This window comes from Penaeus monodon, chromosome 37 (assembly GCF_015228065.2).
Source record: "Penaeus monodon isolate SGIC_2016 chromosome 37, NSTDA_Pmon_1, whole genome shotgun sequence".
NCBI classification, from domain to species: domain Eukaryota; kingdom Metazoa; phylum Arthropoda; class Malacostraca; order Decapoda; family Penaeidae; genus Penaeus; species Penaeus monodon.
This window is the reverse complement of record NC_051422.1, coordinates 12134347-12135229: the sequence shown is the minus strand read 5'-3', so window position 1 is coordinate 12135229 and position 883 is coordinate 12134347. Positions and strand designations below refer to the sequence as shown.

At 37.1% G+C, this 883-nt stretch overlaps 1 protein-coding gene across 1 annotated transcript in view; it reads right to left on the bottom strand.

Annotated features, from left to right (window-relative positions):
* Window positions 1–615, bottom strand: part of LOC119596101 — a 6401-nt gene extending 5786 nt beyond the window's left edge. Inside the window, exon 1 of the mRNA XM_037945241.1 lies at window positions 497–615. Within this exon, the coding sequence (XP_037801169.1) occupies window positions 497–548 (52 nt within the window). The 5' untranslated portion in view covers window positions 549–615. The remainder of the gene's footprint in view (window positions 1–496) is intronic.
* Window positions 616–883: the final 268 nt, after the last annotated feature.

The window sequence follows — 883 nt, the reverse complement described above, 5'->3', positions numbered from 1 at the left end:
TATATATATATATATATATATATAAATATATATGTATGTATGTATGTATGTATATTCTATCATCTATCTTCTTATCTATCTATCTATCTATCTATCTATCTATCTCTCTATATATCTATCTATCTATATATCTATCTATCTATCTATATATCTATCTATCTATATATATCTATTATATATATATGTGTGTGTGTGTGTGTGTGTGTGTGTGTGTGTGTGTGTGTGTGTGTGTGTGTGTATCTGTGTGTGCGGTGTAGAGAAATAGAGACAAATAGAGAGGCAGAGGAAAAGACAAAAAGAGAGAAAAAAGAGAAAGAAATGGTTAGACAGACATACCAACAAGCATACTTGTAGGTATACGATCAAGGCCTATGCATATGACTTGACATAACTAAACCTGTAAACCCGATGAACAATTCAAAACGAAAACCAATGAACACCGACACAAACCAGCTGTTCCCCCCCCCCCCCATTACCAACATCTCCGCCTCGTCACCTGCAAGAAGGAGAGAGAAGAGAACGCATCCCAGGAAACCCGCCGACGACATCTTGGCGACGCAGCTTCCTTCTTCAGGAGCAGAAGAAGAAGGAGGGGGGCGTCCCTCCTCGTGCGGTCTGCTATATAATCTGTCTTGTGGGAAGTGGCCGTGTGTTCTCTTTCTTTTATTCTTTATCGATAAGGAATATCAGTTGAAACTGCACTCTCTGTTTTGATTTAGCTTGTAATGTTACTCCAGCGGCTTTGTGATCCGTGGCGATGTGAATTTTGCGAGAAGTATTGCGTTTGTTGTTGTTATTGTTGCTGATATTGGATTATCAATGTTATTTCATTGTTATTCATTATCATTATCTTATCATTATGTTATTATTATCTTTTTTACAA